The sequence below is a fragment of the Mya arenaria genome, chromosome 9, assembly GCF_026914265.1.
Source record: "Mya arenaria isolate MELC-2E11 chromosome 9, ASM2691426v1".
Classification (NCBI taxonomy): domain Eukaryota; kingdom Metazoa; phylum Mollusca; class Bivalvia; order Myida; family Myidae; genus Mya; species Mya arenaria.
Window position 1 is genome coordinate 64,226,162 of NC_069130.1, and position 22,680 is coordinate 64,248,841.

At 35.8% G+C, this 22,680-nt stretch overlaps 1 protein-coding gene across 2 annotated transcripts; it reads right to left on the reverse strand.

The window, feature by feature from the left end:
• Positions 1-944: 944 nt before the first annotated feature.
• LOC128245334 (enolase-like) lies at positions 945-13,444 on the reverse strand. 2 transcript variants are annotated; one of them, XM_052963461.1, is made up of 12 exons: positions 13,329-13,444; positions 12,955-13,052; positions 11,403-11,495; positions 11,049-11,107; positions 9,801-9,870; positions 9,365-9,574; positions 7,216-7,305; positions 5,408-5,610; positions 5,068-5,207; positions 4,602-4,718; positions 2,946-3,054; positions 945-2,046 (listed from the first exon to the last, which is right to left on the reverse strand). In XM_052963461.1, exons 2-12 carry the CDS (start codon positions 13,037-13,039, stop codon positions 1,915-1,917), a joined length of 1,308 nt encoding a protein of 435 aa, XP_052819421.1. In that variant the 5' UTR covers positions 13,040-13,052; positions 13,329-13,444; the 3' UTR covers positions 945-1,914. The 2 variants fall into 2 exon arrangements, with proteins under 2 accessions (XP_052819421.1, XP_052819422.1); XM_052963462.1 differs by lacking the exon at positions 13,329-13,444 and having other exon boundaries at positions 12,955-13,147.
• Between the last annotated feature and the right edge of the window lie 9,236 nt (positions 13,445-22,680).

Consider the following 22,680-nt stretch of genomic DNA (forward strand, 5'->3'; position numbering starts at 1 on the left):
TGAAGAAGAGATGCACTCTATGTAAAATGTATACAGGAAGCCAAATTTGAAATTGGACTGACTAATGGGTAGTATTTTTCATTTTTATTGAGTTTATTTGTCTGTTGAACACTACAAACGGACACAAAATGCAGTCCCATGTCCTGTACCCACTAAATATGACCTTCAGTCGAGCAGGCTTTACCTTGCACCCTGCACCTGGTGTTGATGCAGTGAACACCAATGTAAAAGTTGAAAAGTTGATATCTGTTTACCGGTATACTCTGCATGCACATTATGTCGCTAATGTAATGGCGTATGCCAAATGATTTAAATCTGCTTGAAGTTGAAAAGTTAACGTCAAATCTAGGTTCAGGGTAGATCTTTTCCTCTCCCTAAGATTGACCAGAGTCCAAAGAGCAGAACAAACATGGCAGCGGCACTCGTGGTGAGCAGCTCCTTGCTTAAGTACCCCACATGATGAATGGCAAGATGGACACTATTTCTGAAGGACATTTGTGGCATGTTATTTCAAAAACCTTCAAGTCCTTCAAGAAATATGGAGCTTACACCCATTATAGTCATACGACTTTTTACATCTAAGTTTGACCTTGAACTGAGCAGGTTGTAGCTTGGGCTCTTTACGTCGTCTCATTATGGTCAAAATTTCTGGCGAGATACTTCAAAATCCTACAAATGGTTTAAAAATTGGTTTCGGTTTCACTGCTCCAAATAGATCACTTTTATTTAAATTGCCCGCTCAATTCATTTTCTTTTACCAATATCAGTCCTATAAAAAAATTAACGTTTGGGAAATTGACAAAGATGTCTCATGGTCGTTAGACTAGTACAACATAAAGAATATTTTTTACCATCAGATACTATTGAGGGCATGTTTTTTAAACTATGTAATATACACATCACTAGTTGATGTCGGGCCTTTCAAATAACAACTGACAACAAACTAATGGTCACTACACAATTTATTACAACTTAGTTTGCCTAATACAAGAGCATCCGAAATGCTGTAATATAGAAATAAATAAGAACATTGAAGTCTGATCTTGCGAGATGACACATATAGCACAAGACATAATTATGAGAGATTCTTAAAATACTTGATTGTTCTAAAGCTAACAATTGTTCAAATGAAAAAAAAAAAACAGAATTTTCTACACTTAAGCTTTCTATTTTCTGGTTTGCGGTCATCGAAATCTGATTCAAGTCAACAAGCCCTGACTTTGCATTACATGTATGTTTAAAACTCGAGTTGCTCAACATCCACAGTTATGTATTATTTAAAATTTGAATAAGTCCAGTAATCATTTAACTTGTGTCTGGCTTCACTGCGGGCTTCCCATCATCTTGACCTCAGTATTTGTTTTACCATTCTAACAAGAACTGTTCAGTTCACTACAGCTATTATGAACAGGACTGACATAGTACAATGTGTAGAAACAAATAACAAAAGAAAATGGGTACAATTAATAGCACATTAACAATATCTTTAAGCACTTTCAAATGCAATGTACATTTAATACATCAACAAAGTTACATAACTTTCAATTGTAAAATCTATCGATCAAAGTCTGAAACAGCAAGAAAAAACAAAAATGCCAAACCCAATCATCATTTCACTCTCATTTTCAAAAATACTGTGAATTTATTAATTTTGCCGGTAATTAACTTTATCCATCATTTCCTTAATCGTTGATTTACTTAATCATAACTTTAAAACTGCTAGGAATGTGCACCAATCATGACCACTGCAGTGTCAGTTGTGTCAATTATCCATCATTCTTTTAGAGTGTCTTAACATAACTGATAGGAAGTCAACTTTAACTTGACTAAATAAATATTTGCCACAAATATAAACAATTTCACAGTATACAGACATATCAAGCTATTCGATGTCTGCTAAGAGATGGCCGAGATTTACACCTTGCCGTATGGAAAGCGGAAAAACTGTCCAGCATACTTGGCTTTGTCGCCCAGTTCTTCCTCAATACGCAGAATCTGGTTGTACTTCGCTAGACGTTCGGACCGGCAGGGGGCTCCAGTCTTGATCTGTAAACGGGGGAAAAAGATATATTGTCAGATTAATCCCCCACAAGGATTGTTGTTGTAAATGAGACTTTTATTACTATGCAAACTGACAAGGCATGGGCATGTTTGTTGTTCCTCTTTCAACAGCTTCTGACAATAAATAACAGCTATATGGTTTACAATTATCACCAAAACATTCTCAGAATAATAAAACCATGAGCTAATATTTCCCACAGGTATCTGAATCATTGTTTGTCACTAAAATGTTGTTTAAAACCATTTTGGGTACATACAATGAGATAAACAACACATCTGAAGATATTTAGTGTCTTTGATATACAAAAAAGAAACAAGGTATGTAACTCAAACTTTAAACAGTTTTATGCAAATTTCTCAACCAACATATAAACAATCCATTTTTAAATAAATGACATGGAAAGAAGAGTCAATTACCTTTAAAATGGTGTGCGATATGTTGGTATAACTATAGTGTCTTTAGACAAACAAGCATAATACAATGTCCAATTCTCGTGGGTTTTTTAGTCAGAAAGAGTACAGCAATTTCAAATCTTCAATTTTCCCCGTGTAAACAGTACTAAATACAGACCTATTGAAGTTTTTTATGCTTCAGTGTACAGATAAATTAATTCCATACCATAATATCACGAAAAGACTAACACTCTTTCCGACTAAAGAAAATCATGAGAATTGGACATTGGATATTGAATTATGCTTGAGTGTGACCTTTACCTTTGAGATAGGAATGTGGGTGTTTCATATTGCCTTTATGTAATGAACTGGACTACTAATTTAGAATCCCTATTCACATGTAAAAGTAACAGCCCAAATATGACCTGTCCAGATACGTATAACACTGTACAATGTCACCTGTCCAGGTAGGTTTAACACTATAATGTTACCTGTCCAGTAGACAGTCCAACAACAAGGTCAGCGATGAACGTGTCCTCTGTCTCTCCAGACCTGTGGGAAACCATCACACCCCAGCCAGCCTCCTTGGACATACGCCACCTGGATATATACAATAAACATACACAAGACAGTGGCCTCAAATAGGAAGGTGAAAAAGCCCTGCATTCTCTATCATCTTTGTCCTCCAAAGATAATGCTTTAATCAGTCTTGATTTTACATCAAAACCTATTCTATTTTGTCACGCTTACATGATTTTACCTATTCATACACCCTAGCAATCAAAATTCTTTGACTGACAATAATATATTCAAGAATTGCCTCCGACCATTAATCTTATTTGTTTAAACTCTTATCAGTATTAAAGATAATAAAGACACAGATTAAAAATTTAACAGGTTTTGAGTTTAACCATTGCATGCAGAATTTTCATAAACATTTAACAACCAAATAGGTGCGATCTTTAAAAACTGTTTTTGATGAATCATGCAATCTCAAGTCCAAAAATAGACACTCAAATTAGTAATTATGTTTTTACATAAAAGATCAGGGTTAGCATTAATTTGGCCCTGTGACCCATTAAAGAGAAGGGAAAACTTCACAAGTGTTTCAAACACCTTTTAACATAAGCTTGGCATTGAGTAGTGGCAAAACTACCAAATAGATTACTGCTCTTTTTATTTAACTGCTCTTTTCATTAAAACATTTTTCCCTTATTATGCATTGCATTTTAAATTATTTGCTTATAGAATAGATAAACCTCACACATTGCATGAACAAGCTCAGGATGTACAACATGCCAAAAGAATAAAAAAAGAAACAAGTGCTGTCACAGTATGTGACGAATGCCCCCGAATGTGACACTGACCTATGAACAAGGTCAGTACATGAAAAATTGATCTTGCCTTTACGTGTCAAACACATATGGCATATTTTAAACTGCCTCTGAACATAAAAAATACCACCCTTACTTGACAACCTACACTCGTATGTCCTTATATTCAGCATTCCATTGTGAATAAACATTAAGTGTGACCTTGACCTTAGAGGTAGGGACACGGGTCTTGAAAGCAACACATCATCTTGGTATGTCAAACAAATGTGGCAAGTTATTTTAAAATCTGTCCATACAAGAAAAAGTTACAGCCCGGACACAACAACCTATACTCTATGTCCTTATATGCAGCATTCCATTGTGAATAAACACCTAAGTATGACTTTGACCTTAGAGGTAGGGACACGGGTCTTGCAAGCAACACGCTGTCTTGGTATGTCAAACACATGTGGCAAGTCATTTGAAAAATCTGTCCGTATAAGAGAAAGTCAAAGCCTGGACACAACAACCTATACTCTATGTCCTTTTATGCAGCATTTCATTGTGAATAAACACTAAGTGTGACCTTGACCTTAGACATAGGGAATTGGGTCTTGCACGCGACACATCATCACGGTATGTCAAACACATGTGTCAAGTTGTTTTAAAATCTGTTCATACAAGAAAAAGTTACAGCCCCAACACTAGTTATTGAGCCGGACACACGGACGGACGAACAGTCGGTGTGATTTTAATATGCCCACCTTCAGGGGCATAAAAAAGGAATAAATAATAATAATCAAACAAATTAAGAATAAAATACGTAAAACTTACGCCTGAATGGATTCAGTAACACTGCCAATCTGGTTGACCTTCAACAGGAGACAGTTGCAGGCCTTTTTGTCAATACCAGTCTGCACACGCTTGGGATTTGTCACGGTCAAGTCGTCCCTGAAAAGAATACCCAACTCCATACTATGAATGTCATTATTCAATCTGAATGTCAACATAAATAACACTTATTTACCCCACAATCTCAATGTCAAGATAACAAACTATTATTTACCCCACAATCTAAATGTCAATATAAAGAAGTCTTATTTACCCCACAATCTGAATGTCAATATTAGGAAGTCTTATTTACCCCACAATCTGAATGTCAATATTAAGAAGTCTTATTTACCCCACAATCTAAATGTCAATATAAAGAACTCTTATTTACCCCACAATCTGAATGTTGATATAAAGAAGTCTTATTTACCCCACAATCTGAATTTCAATATAAAGAAGTCTTATTTACCCCACAATCTGAATGCTGACATTGCCGGTGAGTTTGGTGTAAGCATCCCAGTCATCCTGATCAAAGGGATCCTCAATGGAGACAATCGGATACTTGCTGATAAAATCCTGGTACAGGTCACCCAGCTTGTCCGAGCTTATCTGTACATAAAGAACTGATTTTATCATAATATTAATAGTATTATAGTACATGAACTTGACAGTAGAAACTGTCTTCCCCCTGTTGCCAATTTTGAGAGGCATTTAAAGACGTAAACCATACTCAATTTCAGATGTATTTTTCCTCAGATTTCAGCATAATTTGCACCAAACATTCACAAATACCATAACAGACCACATACCCAGTCTTCTTTCTTGGATTCCGTGTTCTTGAAGTCAAGATCATACATCTTATCCTTGCAGAACTCTGATGCAGCCACGTCCATGCCAATCTGAACTTTGCCTGTGTACCCGGCTTTCTCAATGGCTGTCTTCAGCAGTTCCAGTCCTTCATCATTCTGAAGAATGTTTGGGGCAAATCCTCCCTCATCACCAACATTACAGGCTGAAAAACATAGAAACAAAGACAACTAGACTACAGTTGAAAATATTTTAAAAGCAGTGTAATTAATCATCATTTGTTCACTTCTGAAAGCTTAAAGTATGTGCGTCATACTATCATACACAAGTGCACTGTGAATACATGGTCACCATTAAGTTGAAAAAAAAAATTCAAATAGGGAAAAAATATTATAAAAACTAGAGATTGCTTTTTTGAAAAAGCGCATGTCTCCCCCATTGTGTGGTCGTAGGTGAGAAATAATCAATGATGGATCCCAAAATCAATAGGGGCCATCAACTAGTCATGACTAACTGGCATACCAAGTATGAAGTTCCTGGGTGTAAACGTTCTTGAGTTATTGAGCAGAAACCGGTTCTTCACCTCAAGGTCAGTGACCTTGACCTTTGACCAACTGATCGCAAAATCAACTAGACATCATGACCAACCTCACTTCAAAGTTTGGTGAACCTAGATCAAAGCATTCTCCTGATATTGCACGGAAATATTTTTTTACATTAGAGGTCACAGCGACGTTGACCTTTGACCTTGTGACCCCCCAAAATATAGGAGTTTTCTAAACCTCATGATCAACCTCCCTACCAAGTTTGGTGAACCTAGGTCAAACCATTCTCAAGATATTGAGCGGAAATGTTTGTTACATTGGGGGTCGCCGCGACCTTGACCTTTGACCTAGTGACCCCAAAAACAATAGGGATCTTCTACACCTCATGACAAACCTCCCTACCAAGTTTGGTGAACCTAGGTCAAACCGTTCTCAAGATTTTGAGCAGAAATGTTTTTTATATTGGGGGTCGCCGCGACCTTGACCTTTGACCTAGTGACCCCAAAAACAATAGGGATCCTCTACACCTCACGACCAACCTCCCTACCAAGTTTGGTGAACCTAGGTCAAACCATTCTCAAGATATTGAGCGGAAATGTTTTTTACATTGGGGGTCGCCGCGACCTTGACCTTTGACCTAGTGACCCCAAAAACAATAGGGATCTTCTACACCTCATGACCAACCTCCCTACCAAGTTTGGTGAACCTAGGTCAAACCATTGTCAAGATATTGAGCGGAAATGTTTTTTACATTGGGGGTCGCCGCGACCTTGACCTTTGACCTAGTGACCCCAAAAACAATAGGGATCTTCTACACCTCATGACCAACCTCCCTACCAAGTTTGGTGAACCTAGGTCAAACCGTTCTCAAGATTTTGAGCAGAAATGTTTTTTATATTGGGGGTCGCCGCGACCTTGACCTTTGACCTAGTGACCCCAAAAACAATAGGGATCCTCTACACCTCACGACCAACCTCCCTACCAAGTTTGGTGATCCTAGGTCATGCGGTTTTCCAGTTATCGATCGGAAACGAAGTGTGACGTACGGACGGACTGACGGACTGACGGACTAACGGACTACCGGACTGACGGACAGGGCAAAAACAATATGTCTCCCCCAGAGAGGGGGAGACATAATAAGGATTACAGCCCAAATTGATAGACAGCAGCAGCAGTGTATTGATACCGTATTAAACTCTGCAAATTACACAAGCAATTAGACACCTGATCACATTCAATATATATTAGAAAGTGTACTCTTTTACCGTCTTGTCCATATTTTTTCTTGATGACAGCCTTCAGGTGATGGTAGATCTCTGTTCCCATCTGCATAGCCTCGGTGAAAGAGGAGGCCCCTGAAAATACAATATAGATCATCATTAAACAGAAATAGGATTAATACATGACTAAGTTTCATTGTGGGCAATCAGGGTTCTCAATAAGAACCGGCCGCCGGCCAAAATGACCGGTTCAAATGGCATTTGGGCCGGTTCAAAATCGCCTAGTAACAAAAATTAAAAGTTCCCAAATCGTTTAATTTTTTAAAATCCGTCAACGAATAAAAAAGTTATTGCCTTTTAAATACGACGACTTGATTAGCGTTCGCCCGGTCCCGCATATTTCTTTACGGCGCCGTTTAATAAACTTCACTAGTCCGTGTAGATAGACAATTGATAAAACGCTTGGAAGCAAGCGTCTCATTCTAGTAAAAATGAAGAAAAGAAAAATACACGATTTCTTTCACCCTGTGTCGAGTGAGTATAAGATAAAAATGAAATAAAACAGTTGCATTTATGAATTTCTTGTTCTGTTTATTGTTTCACGTTTGATTTCCACCGTTTATTTTGTGTTCTGTTTATTGTTTCACGTTCGATTTCCACCGTTTATTTTGTGTTCTGTTTATTGTTTCACGTTCGATTTCCACCGTTTATTTTGTTTGAAGTTTTGATCGTTGTTTATTCCGTACAAGATGCATTATTACGAAGATTTGATAAGGAGGTAAGTTTACTCTATTATCATTATCATTATTCTGTATGAAAAAATCGTAGCAATATTAAAGACTCACCAAATATAAAGTGGGTTGGGTAAGGTGAATTTTTAAATTTTTGCTTAAACTTCACAGTAAACCAGTCATCAAAAGGGCTGTGGCCAAGAGGTTAGAGAAACCAAGGCGGAAGTTGGGTGCTCCAACACCAGAAAGATTAAGATGTCCAGTGACGGTAGGTGTTCAGACTGACACATGCATGGCACTGGACACAGTCACACCTTGTAGGGAGGAAATTCGGGCAGTCCTCAAGGAGATACTTGTTGAGGGGGAGGGGGACTACTACTCGTCCAGTTCATCAGATGAGGACAGTGACATGTGTTAATAACAGGGTTAAGCGTAATGAATACTGTTCTTATTAATTCAATGTGCCTTATGTATTTTCACAGTACAATTGCATTGTAGTTTTGTTAATACATTGTATATGGTGTTGAAAATACAATTTTCAAATGGATATTTTGTTGTTGAAATTTGGTAAATAAATATAATTGCATTATGATATAGATCCTGATACAACTACTGCTCTGCAGTACTTGTATCTGCATATTTAGGGGATATTACTTATAAAATTGCACTTGAAAGGGGTGATTTAAAAGGCATTCAAATAACCCCAGAATGCAGGAAATGACGCGCTCACATAATTTTTTTTTCGGGGGAGGACCCCCGGACCCCCCGCCAATTTGGGCCTGTTACTTTTTATAAACGGCCTGTTCACTGAAAAGTTATTGAGAACCCTGGGCAATATACCTGGATGATCCACAGTGGGAAAAGCATCAATAAGTGTTTGTATTTGAGGACTGAATATTGTAGTATTGCAGTTCATTGGTGTATAAAAACATTTCATTTGTGATAATTTGTGCAATTTCCAACTGATTTCATACACAGATGAAATGCAATTTCAAGTATTTATTCATTTTTTGCAAAAGTTCTTTTGGAAAAACTAATTACAATTCTGAATATATACTATGAAGATAACAGCACTTAGTATAAAAATTAATTTGGCCGTTTGAACTGCATTTTCTGCAGTGATGTAACTCGCTTCAACAACGTCAAATACAATAACACAATTAAACATCATATGACCAATCACAAATGTCAATTTATGAAGAATCTAAGATGAAAGATATCTATAAAATTTTGCATTTTTCATAATACGGTTGCTATTGTAATAATATGTGTTCATCTAAGGTGGCACAAAGGGATTGTTAATACTTTGAACTCTCTAGCATACAAAAAACACTGTAGTTTTACACATGTTGGACAATGTTTGGATTACTGAAAAAATATCTTAAAATGAGAAGTAATTTTTTGGTACCTGCTGTTTTATACCAGGCTGAAATGATACAATGTCAAATAATATAATAGCTCACCTGTTGGTAGAATCATAAACTCCTGCATGGCCAGCTTGTTGCCTGCATGGCTGCCTCCGTTGATCACATTGAACGCTGGCACGGGAAGAATAACTTCCTTGTTTCCAGCTAGGTCAGCAATGTGACGGTACAGGGGAACTCCCTTCTTCGCCGCCCCGGCCTTGCACACAGCAAGCGATACCCCAAGAATAGCGTTGGCTCCAAGCTTGGCTGTTACGGAATGGTAAGGTTATAAAAAATCCAAACACGTATATGTAGCATGTGTTTAACATTGGCTTAGATGATGGTAAGCTTATTTTACTTTTTTGGTACAAATACACTTATAGATGATCTTTAAGGCCAAGAAATGGCAAATAAGAACCAAAGTGAAAAACTATTGTAATAAAATACCAATTTTGTAAATATGATTATCAATTTGTAAGTACATGTAGCATACATTTGTTATCTGTGCCATCAAGCTTGAGCAGAAAGTTGTCCACAGCTGTCTGGTCATCCTCATTTAGACCCTGGAAATATGATTCCATGAATCCCATGTATAATAAGCTCATCATTTTATTGTTAGGTTGATAATAATGTAAAATTTCTGATTCCTAGAGTCAGGTGATCCCATATCATTTGGTATGATATACAGGGTTATTGCTTGCTAATTTCTAACATGTACTAAATTACTGAAAATACTTTCAAGATAAAGTTGAATTTTGCTGAACAAGTATTATTGTTCCTTATTTCCCAGAAATGGGACATGAGATGGTCTGTTTTGCTACTTTCCTCCGGTAACATCAGTGGACTGCAGTCACAAGTATATATGTCAATTAGTTACCAGCTAGCCTTCCCCAATTTTATTCCCACCTTTTTGTGAATTTCGGTAGGGCCAACACTTTGAATTGTTAAAATATTAAAAAATTGCCGAAAATTAGGAATGAATTATAACAAACAAAGCAAAGCTCCCTTGAAATTCTTCTGCATTTTTTTTTATCAAGAATAAGAACTGCAATTAAACATATTTTAATTATTAAGAGTTAAATAAAATAGAGGTAATTTTTCAATTAATTTTCTAATTTCGAGTTCATTCTTTTGTGAAAGAAGTAGAATTTTGGGATTGTGAAGTCGCAAACCCCCCACTGCTCCCTTGGTTTCATTTTGCGAAATGGTCTGACCCACCATGCCACCATCAGATAAAGGTTATGTGGGTCTATTATTTTTGGTGTTGTTTTTACAACAAAGTATCTCATGATTACTGTACAGGCTTTATCAAACAGTATCGTTTATTTGTGTTTGAAAATGTTTAAGTAATAACTATACAATTCATTTTCTACTTAATCAATAAAACAATAGATTTCAAATTGTGTACTGCATCAGATTACATTTTTTTTTCAATCATGAATAAGAACAACTTATACAAGCATTATGTATGGATTAGGAAAGTTTAAGCCTCTTAAGAAATAATTCTTAATTGTGTCTACCATAATATATATCTGAATGAGATACAACATCTAGCAGTCATCGAAAATAGACTTTTGGATGGAAAAGCCCGAATTCTTCTACTGTTGCTTAGCATCAATATTTTAACAAGCCCTGCTGATTAAAATTTAGAATTTGAGCAAGCCCAGAAGACATTTTATCAAAGCAAGGATTGCAGGCATGTGTTCATTTCAACCACTGGTCTAGGGTAACAGTTACTTACTGATTTGGTCAGTTCAGGCGCAATGATTTTATTGACATTGTTGACAGCATTCATAACACCTGAAAATTAAAAAATAAGATAAACATCAACTATGTCTCTTGTCTATAATTTACTGCTTTGTGCAAATTTATAGCAACCATCCATCATCTGATGCATTCATTTTTAGTTGAATATTATTAAAAAACCATGTGGGTCAAAAATATTACATTTAATCTTGACGACTGCAGACTATGTTAATCAGTGGTAACTTGTGTAAATTTCAAAAGGATATATTGAAAGTCTTCAGCAAACACTTTGTAAATAATTACAAATTGTATTGAACAGCTCAAACAATGACTCGGCTACACTGCTGACCTTTTCCATGGAAAGTTTTTTGCTTGTCCCTCATCTCGAGTGCCTCGTAGATGCCAGTAGATGCTCCACTTGGGACAGCTGCCCGAAACAGACCTGTTGTGAAGATAAACCTTGAGTTAAGTCAATATAACTTTGTTTAAAAATTACATCACATTACAATTACAGCTACATTCAATACATTGGACACTGATTGTATTTCATAGTTTTGACTAATGCTTAGATGTAAAAAGTTGTTGACTGTGGAAAAAATGGTTCTTTTTAGGTGAGCAGTTTTCTCAAAATGACATGTGCCCAGGCCCCTGTGTATTAAATAAGACATACAGTAAGACTGCGATCGCTCGAGGTTGCCAGGGACTGAGCCTAAACTCGAGGGAACCGATGTTTCAAACGACCCGATTTCCAATTATCCAGTCTGTTATGAAATATCTTTCAGTGTATTTTAAGTTTGAAGTCGTCTGTTTACTAAGACACTGATTATGTGTTGCGTTGTGTGGAAAGCGCTCATATGTTCAAAGGCTATATGTATGCTAAATATAAAATGTAAAAGAAATATCAATAAATGAATAAATAGAAATTTTTATTTTGACAAAATTGCAATATTGCAAAGCAAAGTGACAAGAAGGAATTATTTTCAGATATTCCGATGTTGAATCGATATGGTAGTGTTTATTCATATTTTTATTACTCATTTACATTTCTCACAATTAACTTCTCATCATTAACCTCTCATAATTATCTTCTAAAATGCCCATATTAACTAATATCGGTCATGCGTTAACAGTGTTAAACGGTTTTTCACACCTTATCAAATTGCCTGTCAACTGTCATTGCAAATGTTCCGACTTGCGAAAATTTTAATACCTAGCAATTGCTTGTTTATTTTGGAACACGTGTTCAGGGAAAAGGTGTGAAATTATGACCTTGAGGGAGCCATAAGGTTTTGTGCATGATTTGTGTACTTGGGACCGAGTATATTGCTCGACTCCTTCACATAATTAGGTTTCGATGCAACGTAGGTATATTTTATATGAAAAAAGTTCGGAAAAAGTTCGGCATCAATCTCCGACCTTGAGGGAACACCGGTTCTCGAACAACCGCTTGTTCGAACGACTTGTTGTTCGAACGACCGCAGTTTTACTGTATATGGTATGCTGTACTGTACAGTATATCTTCCATGCTTTTACAGCAAATCTGGGATGAAAAGTGTGACTGGTGCAGGGCTTAAACCCCACAACTGCCGGAACACTAGCATCTTGGTTTTACCAACTGAGCTAGCCGGGCAGCTGCTTCTTACCCTCACACACTATACGCCTCCCCTCATTAACCTTATAGGCCAACAGAGGCATTCCTTCCATTGACCACTTGAACAGCAGTCTAAACAACTGAGCTGACCAGGCAGTTGTTCTTACCCACACTTCACTATGCAGGTGTCAGATATAAAAAGTGATGACACATCTAAAATTCATTTTAATACTGAATGATATGATATCAATCCATGGATCATTTTATTTCTTTAATTCACAATAATTTAATTCAAGGATAAAATATTTACCATTTTCAGTTGTGACATCAACTTCCACAGTTGGGTTGCCACGGCTGTCAAAAATCTGCCGAGCTTTCACTGCTTTCACTGGCATGTTGAGTATTTTTCTGAAAATCGAGGAATGATGTCTGTTCACAATCTAAAGATGAGAATGTCAATCAAGGAGACAAGCGGCAGTGGACATGCACACTTCAATGAAGGATGTGAGGAAAGTGTCAAGGCCGATTGGAAAACTCAAGGTCAGCACCAATTTATCTCATAATATTGCACCTTACATTCGACAAAACCCCCATCAAAATACTAAATAGTCTACTTATTTAATATGAGATGAACATAAAGATTTACTCAGTATAAAATTCATGTCAAATTTGGAAAATTCTTACCGGCAAATTCTTCTAAATCCAGACGTCCTTGCCCTTGTCAATCAAACGATTGGATTGAAGCGTCTAGCCGAGGGTATATTAATATCCCGGAACATCGGACTCGTATTCAAAAAATCCGGTACCCAATTGTTAAACACCAAAGTGCTTTCCCCTGTCACAACGATAGATCTGTGATCAGTGCTGTCCGGGATTCAATCCAAGCCGAACTAGAATTCTGAATTTATTATTAAATAATATCACGTTGCGAAAGTATAAAAGAATTTTTTTTTTGGAAAAACACGTTTTCAGTTACGTACGTTTTTTGGGGGACATGCTTAGAAATCAAAATGCTAAATAAAATATTCCCTAGTTGCACACGATAGATATGGGTCTGAAATTTAATCGTTAAAAAATAAATCTTCAAATATTTCAAAATAAAAAAATAAAAACAAAAATATTTTGAATTTTTGTCGCAAAAAGTGTCTGACTGTAACGGAGGCCATCTAAATAATCCTTGGCGATGTTCATTAATTTATTTTAAGATTTTACTCATGTCAGCTGGCCAGTAAAAATTGGATTTCAAAATATAACTTACATTAAACGAACAATCCAATCAGTGTCATTTTTAAAGACATTAAATATATATCCTAACGAAACTAAAGCTTAAACATGCACGTGCCATGACATGTCACTCAAGAGCATGCGCATAGGAGCGGAGGCCGCAGGGGCCGCAGTTTGATATCTACATATATATTTTAACCTCAAAAGGTTTAGAAGAAACCATCGAAATGAAATCTGAACTCACTGGAAATCGAGTCTTGCAATGCTTAAAATTAAAAAAAATCTCGACTTTGAAAATTCTACCTATAAGTGTTTAGACAAAATGTTGATAACTTTTGAACATATCATCTGCATAGGAGATTTGAATTGCGACTAACTGAAAATAGATAATTGTAAATTTCTTCATAGCATTTGTGATAACTTTAGCTTTGATTTTTTTTCTCTAAACCTACATGTATTATGAAACACCGCATGCCCACACTTATTGATGTCAACCTCACCTCAACTTTAAATGTGATCTAGGCGAAAGCCACAACCTCTTAGCTACAAGTAAAAGAGGACAATGTGAGCCATTTATGAAAAATAAGTTCACTTTAAGGTCACACAAGAACTTTGACAAAATCACTTTGAATGGACATCTTTTCCATGTACTGTTCCATCTCGCCCATATTTTTGAGGACATAAATGATATAAATATATTGGGCTAACGAACCTTTTGAAACATGTCATTTACGAGCATGCCCCCAGTAAAATAGAGAGTCCCAAAAAGGAACCCCCAACTCGAATGAACTCTAGGTACCGTAAACTAGTTTACAATAATACAATGGAAAAAAAAACAGGGACAATATTTATGCGAAAAACTTCAGAAACAAGCTCAGTAGCAAAAAGTTTGAAATCTTAAAAGCAAGGTCAAAATAGAATCTATAGCTGTTTATTTTCAAGAACGGCGTAGTGGAGGACCCAAATCTAAAGACGTCTGGCCGACAATTAAACATTTTCTCTCACATAAACCTACAATCGGGACACCTAGGCCAGTATCCAACAGGAATTAGCCTCGGAAATAATACGGGTTATTAGAATATAGTCCATCATGGACGACCAAGAAGATGTTGACAACAAATCATTTAATAATTATATAAACATCTTTCTCATGTACCGTTCATTCTCACCCATATCTTTGAGGACATGGACGATATTTATTGGGCTCACGAACACCGAACAAGTTATTGACGAGCATGCCCCAGTAAAACAGAAAACCCCCAAAACGAATCCACCACCTTATATAGGTACCGTAAACTAATTTACAAGGCTCGTCAAGCAAGAAACACCTATAACAGGAATCAGAACATGGCCAACTGGTTACAAGTTCAGAAATCTCAAAACCAAGGTGAAAAGAGAATCTATAGCTGTTTATTTCCAAGAACGCGGTAGTGAAGGACCCAAATCTATGGACTTCTGGCCGACAATTAAATTTAACCATTTCTCTTACAGAAACCTAAAAATAAATCAGATAACCCAATAATACTCAAAGACAACAAAGGGAATTTGGTTTTTGACCAAAAGCTAGTGGCCAATAAAATGAACACATTTTACATTAATATAGCCGAAAATATTGGAATATCTGGAACTCAGATTAAAGATAAACACCATAGTCTTGACAAAATAAAGGACAACTGCCAAATGTCACCTGAGTTTCACTTTACCACAGTCACCGATAAAGATATTGGAAAATACATTGACATGATAAATCCCAAAAAAGCAACTGGTATAGATCTGATCCCTCCCAAAATCATCATTGCTGGCAAAGATACTTGACATGTTCCCATCCGAAACATGGCCAATGAAATTATTAGCCATGGACCATTTCCAAGTAGTCTTAAGCTAGCACAAGTTACCCCAATTTTCAAGAAAGATCAGCCCTTTATTGAAAAGAACTATAAACCAGTCAGTTTGTTACCGTCAATGTCCAAATTATATGAACGTGTCATAAGTGAGCAACTGATTAGTCATTTTGATAACATTTTCCATCCTTTCCTGGCAGCATTCAGAACAAAATTTGGATGTCAACCTACCCTGTTAAGGTTGGTAGAAGACCGGAAAACCCTTGATGAGAACAAATATGTAGGCGCAGTTCTAATGGGCCTCTCAAAAGCAGTCGACTGGAGCTCGATCCTGAAAGGCGTACCACAAGGATCAATATTAGGGCCTTTAGTTTTCAACATCTTCCTAAACGACATATTCTTCTGTATCAGTAATAATGCAGCTTTGTATAATTATTCAAATGACAATACTCTTTCTGTGTGTGATAAAAATCCTGATGTTGTTAAGACCACTCTTGAAGAGAAAGTAACATTTTGATAAACGGGATATCCAAATGCACAAATTTACCAATGCAGGCTAATGTCCTGTCGTTTGGCATTTTTGTAGCAAGACCAACACAGAAAATTGGAAAAGATTCAATACAGAGCTTTAAATATTGTTTTTAATGATTACACCTCAACTTAAGAAAATCTTCTTCTTAAAGTTCAATTGCCAACATTACATTTGAGCAGGGTAAGATACATTGCTATTGAAACTTACAAATGTCTGTATGGTATCTACCAGATATTGTTCAAAACCTTGTAACTTTTTAGACATGTAATACGAACACTGTGTAGACGTTCCATCAGTAAGAACAACTAAATACGGAAAAACTCTTTCCGCTTTGAGGCCAGTCAGGTATGGAACATCCACCCGAACGAAATAAGGTGCTATCAAAACTACCTGGAATTTAGAAGGCTGATCCGCAACTGGACAGGGTTCCTCTTGTAAATGTTCAATGTGTAAATAATACCTCTTTGCTTAAAAAAATAGAAGAAATTGAGAACTATAAGGTGTTTCACTGAATATCTTTTATCCTTGTCTTAACGGAAAAGGAGTTTGGTTTTCAGTGGGATGGCTTACACCCAATGGACAAGATATGGCATTCAAATGCCAGAAAAGACTTTTTAAATTAAATTACATGAGCTAATATCTAATTATGATTTCTTCAAATTTATATAACATCTGTCGAACACATATAACTACTAGTGTTTTTCTTTTGGCAAGTATTTTTGTTTAGGTGTTACTACTTTACTTTTTCAATTAACATTCTTTTAAAGTGATAGGTGTAATATCAATACAACATGATACATATCATACCTTCTCTAAGCAATATTTTCCAAGGATTTTTCCAATCATGCTAGATTAATTATAAGTTTTTTTACAAACTACACATCGATGTACAAAGCTGTTATTCCCTTGAATATTTTGCTACTTACAATTTTGCTACGTCAATGTATATGATTACCCTTTAAGTTATACTTTTGAAACAACTAACCATTTTGCAGTGGTATTTCAACAAGTGGAACCGTGCGCGTGTGGACTGGCCGTACAGCCGGGAAAACTTGATGATGTTATCACTGTTCTCGATGCTCTAATCCAATTTTCCTATTTGTATGCATGCTTCAATATGCATTAATTTTAACATATATACTTTTATTTCCAGGTCACAAGCTCATTGTTATTTCTATTTGATATGTTATGTATGTCTGTTATTCATGTCGGTAAATAGCTCATTGAGCTAATGTTTCTTGTTAACACATACCCGACATTAAATAAAGATTCTTGTATATAATGTATCTTCAAACAACCAACGATATGCTAGACCGAAGACAGAATGAGGGGCGAACTATTACCAGTTAATTGTGTGTAAGTGTTATTTTGATACTTAATATATTTTATTAAAATATATAAATGCTGTACAAAGTCCCTTAATGAGTGACTAAGTGGAAAAGTCATTTATTTTTAGTGGATGGGGTTAAGTCTGCTTCCAATTGACTCTTGCTGAGATAGTAACAGTGATCAGTGGCAAAAATTAAGAACACAAATACTTTATTTGATTTCTTTGAAATACAAATAAATCTGAATCTGACTTTTCTTAGATTTATAACAGGTTAGACTTTCTTAACTCAGTGTATTTACAAACCTCATTTTTTACATTTCTTTAACCAAGGACGTTTGGTTTATATGTACGTGCTAAAACATACCTCTTCTCCAAATATAATTTTTGACTGTCAGTGAAATAATTAAATATATTTATTCATCAATATTGTAGTGTGAGTGTTGGTAACAATCAGCTCAATGTAATGGCACAAAATTTGATGCCTGTTCACTAATATAGCTCTCAGACTCTAAATAAATTAGATCATCATGCTAGTGGTCTATCAAAATTGGTTTTAACACATAAACCAGCACACATTTCTTTCAAGGTTAATTTTTTTATAATATCAACCGATGGTTGTGATGCAGAAACATTGAAAATGCTTACACTTTGCTATGTCCATGAATTGCAGACATTTAAATTTTAGTCTTATTGCTATTTTCAGAGGGCAGTATGGTACCAGTGGTGCGGCCGGCTCTGGATTCCTTGCTTGCTCTAACGAAAAATTGCAGATGAGGTAATGGTTGTGCTATTTTCAAAATTCGGACAATAATGCAACAATCAAGTCAGTGGGGACATACCACGTGGTTTGTGACGTGACATTTAAGCAAAATACCGCTCGATTCGGAAATGCTTATCGCTGTAAGTTTGTTATTTTCATATCATTTTTTTATAAAACCTAGCGGAGGCTAATCGGAAAAATGTACACAATACTCGGTTACTGAGTGATTTGATGAGCAATTTATAGTTTTTTTCAAAAATCGTTGGCAAATGCTGATAATGTACAATTAAAATATTGTTTGTTATATATATAACGAAAAGCAAATTACGTTTTTGGTCGAAAAAGTTGTTTATATATATATAATCACCATGTTTGCTTTAAAACGGAAGTCTCGGAATGAATATTCTATCCCCAGGATATATTCATACCTACAAATGAGGCACACACTACATAGAAATAATATATGTTTCTATTTTGTTATGACGAAAAGCAAAAACTATTTGGCTATTATGATACACATCACATACCAAGCAGGTAGTTGAATATCCGAATCACCAACTACAAACTAGTAAGTAGTTGCATATTGCTATATCCAACTAAATAACGTTGAGCTTTTCTGCCATGTGTGTTTTTCCCCTTCGTATCCGACTTGAAATAAATATGCTTGTATCTGGTATCTAAAGAGCCGAGGTTGCAGGCATTCCACGTGCTTTCCGTCGTAGCAAATGGTTTCGGTTCCTGCAACCACAACCTAAATTGTAGCAAATGAAAAAAATGTTACGTCTTGTTTTGTATCGAAAGGTCCATGTTTTGCTCCAGACATCTCAATCTCATAAGCGGCTCCAAAGTACACGGCCAACACAACCCAACGACCATTACGGCACAGTTACCATTTCGGCCCTTTTGTGAATTATGAACGGTAGTTATACATGTTGATGTAAGGAATCACTTGAGTAAGCCTTTGTTAATAGTTGAATATACGGTTATACGCTTTTACTGACTTAAAATTATGCTAGTGGCATTAAACGAACTCTTCTCTACTTTAATCAAAACTCTTTTAACATTTGTATATAAATATGTGCAAAACTGTACATAAGACCATTGTGGATCACCTTAAAAAGGTTTTCTTCGGCTACATGTAGTTCTCCGAAATTTTGTCTATACAAATAGATCCAAGATACAAGAATCTTGATCTCAAGTCGGGTACATTGTTACAATAATCACTAGCTGAATGAGCTATTTTTCGAAATGAATAACAAACAAACATATCGATGATGATGATGATGATGATGATGATGATGCTGAAGCATGATGGTAATGATGATGATGATGATGATGATGATGATGATGATGATGATGATCCAGCCTTACAAAACTATTTCTTCATGACGATCGGAACGAGAGGATCAATATGACGAGCAATCGCAAATGGACAAATCGATTCGGTAAATAAAATTCAGAGCCAGGCTGTTGGTAAACAAATAGATTGGTGGCAGAATTTAAAACAAAAACAAAACAACAACAACAACAACAAAAACGTTTCAGTTAAACAGTTAAAGAAAGTATCTACTCAAAAGGTAAACAATATTTATTGGAAAGTAATGAAATGTTTTATTGCTGCAATAAAGTTACACCTCAATTTACGGTTTTACTTTCGTCTGATTAATTTTTAAGTTTAAAACGAAATTCACGTGCATTCTAAGGAAATAGGAAGCCAAAGGCACAGGCAGAAATTACGTTGACATGAACCACCCTAATTGCCACGTCTTCCACCCCGCCCCAAAAAATCAAAATCAATCGTCAAGTTAAAAAATTATGGGAAAATTATCATTATTAATCATAAAACATCCATATCAACCCAAAACTCCACAAGTTAAAAAGAAAATCAATATATTACATCATTACTTATTTAAGGTTAAGGTTGACATTTATGCCCCCGGAAGGACAATGGTGTTTAAATTTTTATTTATTTAAAAATAAAGGAGGGGGGGGGGTAGGAGTGGGGGGGATGGCAAATAAGGTGGGTCCTATTAACATAACTGCTGCCTATTTCAAAAGTAAGTAACATACTCAGACATGATATTTAATAGATAGTATTAACATTCTAGGGTTCAAAGTTAGAACAAGTGAATGCTTTTATGTCAATATTGGAGAACAAATGGATGGAATAAATTCACCAGAATGCACAATTCAGACAAGATACAGCCAACAGTTTCTCAGGTGAGGACCTCATTACCTCTGTCTTTTATGTTTTTCAGTAATGAGGTATGCAGCACATGTCTGAAGCTGCAACACTTTTTTACCTCAGCTTCTAGATCTGTGAGGACCCAACTGTGACTGCTTATCATGAACTTGTCAACATAAACTGGAGAAAACAACACCTCAACATGAACTTTTAACATGCACCAGCTGATACAATTGCAAACTCTCAGGAGGTGAGAAGGTAAAAAATAGTGTTGTTTATAATAATCAATTTAAAGACTCCCTCATGTTTTATAAAATACATTTTTTTAATAACAAAATAAAGTGTGGCAAATCATAAGGAGTGTTAAAACAAAAATACCCAAAGCTTGAAACCTTCAGAAAATTTTGATATTTGCTCAAATATCGTCTTTGAAGACCGCAATTATCATAAGTGTTCATAACGCAATTGAAAAATAATTACGGCTGTGGTGTTGCGTGATTGGTTGATTGACATAATCACCTGGCTGATGTTATCAATGTAGCCTTAAGAGGTTAACATATCTGCAACTGTTGTTAAAGTCTGGGTGGCCGTGTGGACTAGCCAGCTGTCTTCTAATTTTTCTTGCCTTTACCAGCGTGGATTCTAACCCCACTAAAACCATACTTGATAATGTAATAAAATATTTTTTTCTGCAATTTCGATATCAAAGAATAAATTAATGCTAAAATAGGTGTTTTCAGATGCATTATAGGAAAAAAAATTTGGCCTAAAAACATGAGGGAGTCACTTTAAATGAAACACTTATGAAACATTGTAAAGATACAGGCTCAATTTTATCAAGGAGCATAAGAGAAAGATTAAACTTGATCATAAGACATAACCATATACACTTGATGATCCCCCTTAGTAATTTACAAATCTCCCTCTGTCATGATATAACCATAGGAATCTGATGCCCCAAATAGTAACTTACAACCCCAGGAACCGGGTGCACCCCAATAGTAGTTTATATACTCCTTTCTTCAAAATTTAATCCTAGGAACATTATGCCCCCAAAATTAATTTACTTACTCCCTTATGATATAACCATAGGAACCTGTTGCTCCAAATAGTAATTTACTTACACCTTCTGTTAAGGTATAACAATTGGAACCTGATGCCCTCAATAGTAATTCACATCTCCTTGAAGACATAACCATAGGAACCTAATGCCACCCAATAGTAATTTACATACTCCTTCAAGATAAAACCATATGAACCTGATGCCACCCAATAGTAATTTACATACTCCTTCAAGATAAAACCATATGAACCTGATGCCACCCAATAGTAATTTACTTACTCCTTTAAGATAAAACCATAGGAACCTGATGCCACCCAATAGTAATTTACATACTCCCTCAAGATAAAACTGTATGAACCTGATGCCACCCAATAGTAATTTACATACTCCCTCAAGTAATTTACTTACTCCCTCAAGATAAAACCATATGAACCTGATGCCACCCAATAGTTATTTACTTACTCCCTCAAGATAAAACCATATGAACCTGATGCCACCCAATAGTAATTTACATACTCCCTCAAGATAAAACCATATGAACCTGATGCCACCCAATAGTAATTTACATACTCCTTCAAGATATAACCATTGGAACCTGATGACACCCAATAGTAATTTACATACTCCTTCAAGATAAAACCATTGGAACCTGATGACACCCAATAGTTATTTACTTACTCCCTCAAGATAAAACCATTGGAACCTGATGACACCCAATCGTAATTTACATACTCCCTCAAGATATAACCATTGGAACCTGATGCCCCCAATAGTTATTTACTTACTCCCTCAAGATATAACCATTGGAACCTGATGCCACCCAATAGTTATTTACATACTCCTTCAAGATATAACCATTGGAACCTGATGCCACCCAATAGTTATTTACATACTCCTTCAAGATATAACCATTGGAACCTGATGCCACCCAATAGTTATTTACATACTCCTTCAAGATATAACCATTGAAACCTGATGCCACCCAATAGTTATTTACATACTCCTTCAAGATATAACCATTGGAACCTGATGCCCCCAATAGTTATTTACATACTCCCTCAAGATATAACCATTGGAACCTGATGCCACCCAATAGTTATT